This window comes from Rattus norvegicus, chromosome 7 (genome assembly GCF_021556685.1).
Source record: "Rattus norvegicus strain SHRSP/BbbUtx chromosome 7, alternate assembly SHRSP_T2T, whole genome shotgun sequence".
In the NCBI taxonomy this organism is placed as follows: Eukaryota; Metazoa; Chordata; class Mammalia; order Rodentia; family Muridae; genus Rattus; species Rattus norvegicus.
This window is the reverse complement of record NC_141540.1, coordinates 30,783,803-30,787,768: the sequence shown is the minus strand read 5'-3', so window position 1 is coordinate 30,787,768 and position 3,966 is coordinate 30,783,803. Positions and strand designations below refer to the sequence as shown.

The following is a 3,966-nucleotide window of genomic DNA, read 5'->3' as shown; positions in this document are numbered from 1 at the left end:
AAAAAAAAAAAAGTTGTTTTACTTAATAAATTTTAAAATACATATTTAAAGCATCATTCACAGAGTTCTTTGCACAGCTGTATTTTGAGGTTTCTACTGCTGTGAGACCTGAGATTCACGGTGTCTCTCCCTCAGTCCCAAAAGCTCCGTTCTGAGTTCTCCAGGCTTTGGTGGAATTTCAGGTATTGTCTACAAAAAAAAACAAACAAAAGCCAAAAAACAGATGCCACCACATTCCAAGACAACCGTTCAATGTGTAAAAAGCTGTTAAAAGCTTTAGAAAGAACAAAAGCCTCATACACGCTCCTCAACAACAGACCATTATTACGTGGACTCCTGGTTGATGTCGATTTCTTGCTGTCTGAATATATCATCCTGCAAATCTTGAGTCCTACTGGATTCATAGGGATAAATCCAATTGATTCACAATTGTGAGTAATTTCAAATGAAAATCCATCATTTGGAAATCTATTCCCGCACTATTTGCTCCTCTCTACCATGCACCAGGCCTGGGAATTAACTATTAGTAGTTAATGCACTCAAAAGACAGGAAGTGGCCATCAGGTGATACGCATAGTCATGAGAAACACACACAATTCTGCGTTTCAGGAAGGCAGAAGGAAATGGGTGCAGCACGTGTGTGGCTGAGTCCCAGCACCACCAAGGAGAAGGAAAAAAAAAAAATGGTTCTCAGTATAATTAGAACTGTGAGTCTATCACAAAATTACAAAAATTTTTATGCTTAAAAAGAAACTCCTATTCCATTCCCAAACAGTTCCTGCAAGCCAATTCTGTCCACATACATTTGACCAGCATATATCATGTGGTCTTTTGAGACTCAATCCTTCCCTGTAGTGTTTGCAAGGTTCACTCATGTAGGATCACTGAATAATATTCCCCTATATAGATGTACCATGTTTTCTATAGGTATTCAGGTATCTGGATTGTTCCCACCTATGAACATGTACTGAATCAAACAAGTAAGTATGACAGATGTCTTGGTATTTGTTGGGTAAAAACCTACACTGGGAAATTGCTGGAACATATATGCTGTTTGAGGAACTAGCCGATTAGTTACATAACAAAGCAGCTTCGTGACATTATATTCCCCGGGGATAGCTCTCGAAGGTTCCAATTTCTCCTTGTCCTTGACAACTGTTCTTCTATGGCCATCAGAGTAAGTGGTTCTGACTGCAGACTGCACTTCATGGTTGTTAGATGGTGAGCACCTCTGCTCAGGCTTTTGGCTCAGGTCACTTCAGAACACAGATGAGGAGGATGAGGACACAGTCTTGCAGACGTCTAGGAGTGTTTTGGGCTAATAGGATCCCAAGGGCAGAGGATCTGACCACAGACTGTGCCTTCATATTCAAGGAAAAGCATCAGTACATCTGACCGTGTTCAGCAGGTTAGAAAGCTAGTTGGTGGGCGGTAGAGGGGACATAAGGAGTCCGTGGCTTTGCTCTGGAAGCAGGAAGATCCTGGTGAGTTTTGAGGAGAATGACATGGCCTGACTCCAGGATAGAAAAAAACAAACAAACAAACAAATAACAACCAAAAAAAAAAAAAAACCAGCAATGGAAGCTGTGTTGAGAAGTTTCAGGAAAAGCGGGAGTGGAGGGCAGAAGATGGGCAGGAAGCTATTGTCTTAACTGAAGAGATAAACTGACAGTGGCTTGGCTAGCGAAGGCATAAGTGTGGGGAGCATATGTGGATGTACTTTCCTTCCATATTCACCCAGTAATATTTGTTGAGGCATGCAGTAAGAGGTGAATTAGGATGACTTCTGGGGCTCGGTCTAGATAACTAAAAGAACACAGTTGTCTCTTTTGCTATCCTAGTGAGTTATGCTGGACAACTGAAACAAAACACCTTAGCAGTTTTCCCCTAAAGCAGTACTGAGTACCAACTTTGGGCAGCCACCACGGTCTCCTCTGCTCTCTTCCTAAAATTTTCAGTTATAATAGTGGTGGCTGGAATAATTCCAAAAGACAAGGCAGGTAAAGGACATAAATCCCTTAAATCGGAGGAAAGCATACAACATCCTATAGCAGCCTTGGTCTCTTAGTCTACCAGTAAAGATGCTCTACTGCCAATATTACCACCTAACCAGACGGACCCTTAGTACCGCTCATTTTAGAAACCGTGGGTTTGTGTTGCTTTCTCCCCAAATACAGGTAGCTGCTGGTAACAACCCTTGCACATCTCCAATAGTAATGAGATGAATCAAGTCAACTTCACAGGATCAAATTCTAGGCATTATTTCTTCGGTAAAAGACCTGAGGATAACTACTCCTGCACAAACGAAACACAAAACTGCATTTCCAAGGGACGTTCATGCCACTTTCTGTCATAGTAAGTTTCTTGATACTTCAGTGTGGGGTGCGTGTGTGTGTGTGTGTGTGTGTGTGTGTGTGTGTGTGTGTGTGTGTGTGTGTGTATCCCCGACTCCCGCGTCGGGGTTTCTCTATGTAGCCCCGGATGCCCCTGAAGTCGCTCTGTAGACTAGGCTGGCTCACCATAACTAGTAGACATAGTCTTGAGTGTTAAGAGGAAGCTGCTGCAGCACTAGTTATCCAAACACTGGGAACAACCTAAATGTCAAGAGGAACTAAGCAAATTGGACAGAACGCTGGGGTGTCACTTCTAGGGTGGGCATGAACCCCACAGCACTCACCAGGTCAGGCCGGTAGTACCAGTGCACCACCTGGGCTCCGGCGCACATGGCCAGGAGGCTGGAGGAGAGCATTTTCAAGTAGACCGACCAGGGCACGCCCCCGGGCATGGTGGAGAACTGGCAGAGACGGAAAGGGCACAGCGTTAGAGGGCAGGGTAGCTTTCAGACAGCCTGACCACTGAGGCACCAGGGTGCTAGAGGAAGCGGAGTCGCAATGCTGCTTCGGGTGCCCGGGCAACCTCCTTCCCCGCTACCGGCGAGCTGAGGGCCCGCTAGGTGCAGCCAGCGCCCGCCGAGCAGGGGAAGGTGGACTCGGTGGTTCCTTGCTCCCTCAGCCCCTCGCTCCTGCCCACGACTATGCGCATGGGAGACTGTACCGCGGAGTGCACACGCGCAGGGCGACCGGCCACAGGGTTCCTCCAGAGTTGAAGCGGACCGCCAGCGGATAGGAACCAATGTACAGGATCCCGCGCAGCGACGGAACGGAAAGTGAGGGCAACGGGCACGCATGCGCACTCGAATGGTTCTGACGAAAGTGGGTCACTGGACTCACCCCTACCCCCCCTGGGTTTTTTGTCTTGTTTGACCGTTTCCACACCTTAGCCAGCCTGGGATCCCCGCTCCTGGACACTGTCCCAATCCTGCGTTTGCCTCTCCTGGCCTTTGTGGTGTTTACGGCATCGTTTGTCCTTTCGCACAAAGAAAACCGGCACGTGTGCCAAGTGGCTAGGAAGAGGCGGGGTTTCGCTTGCACGCTCGACGGGAACATCATACAACACCCCTTTTTTTTCCCTCGGAGCTGAGGACCGAACCCAGGGCCTTGCGCTTGCTAGGCAAGCGCTCTACCACTGAGCTAAATCCCCAACCCCCCACAACACCCTTTCTTAACCTGTAAATCATGAGACCTTTGGAAGGACTCACCTTTTTCTGGGGTCGTGTATCAGATTTCCTGTATATCATATTTACAATTCATAATAGTAGCAAAATTACAGTTAAAAAGTAGCAACAGAATAAATTTTATTGTTGGGGCTCATCACAGCTAGAGGGTATTCAAATAAATTAAAAATCCTGAGGGTGTGGCAGAGTGGCAGCATTAGGAAGGTTGAGAACCATTGCTCTAGAGAGAGCGGCTCAATCTTTATCCTCCCAGTTCCTGAGGTTCTTTGATACTTTACACAGAGTCACACCAAGGTACAGTACCTTTGGGTCACAATTTTACTGGAAAAGAAACATCCAATCTCATTACTTAATCTGTGAGTGTTTTTTAAAAATCATGCTTTGAGTGTACG

At 46.4% G+C, this 3,966-nt stretch overlaps 1 protein-coding gene across 1 annotated transcript; it reads right to left on the bottom strand.

The window, feature by feature from the left end:
- On the bottom strand, window positions 1-3,094 carry Uqcc6 (ubiquinol-cytochrome c reductase complex assembly factor 6). Its single transcript, NM_001135566.1, has 3 exons — window positions 3,055-3,094; window positions 2,678-2,794; window positions 1-189 (listed from the first exon to the last, which is right to left on the bottom strand). The coding sequence occupies exons 2-3, from the start codon at window positions 2,783-2,785 to the stop codon at window positions 94-96; spliced, it is 204 nt and encodes a 67-aa protein (NP_001129038.1). The 5' UTR covers window positions 2,786-2,794; window positions 3,055-3,094; the 3' UTR covers window positions 1-93.
- Between the last annotated feature and the right edge of the window lie 872 nt (window positions 3,095-3,966).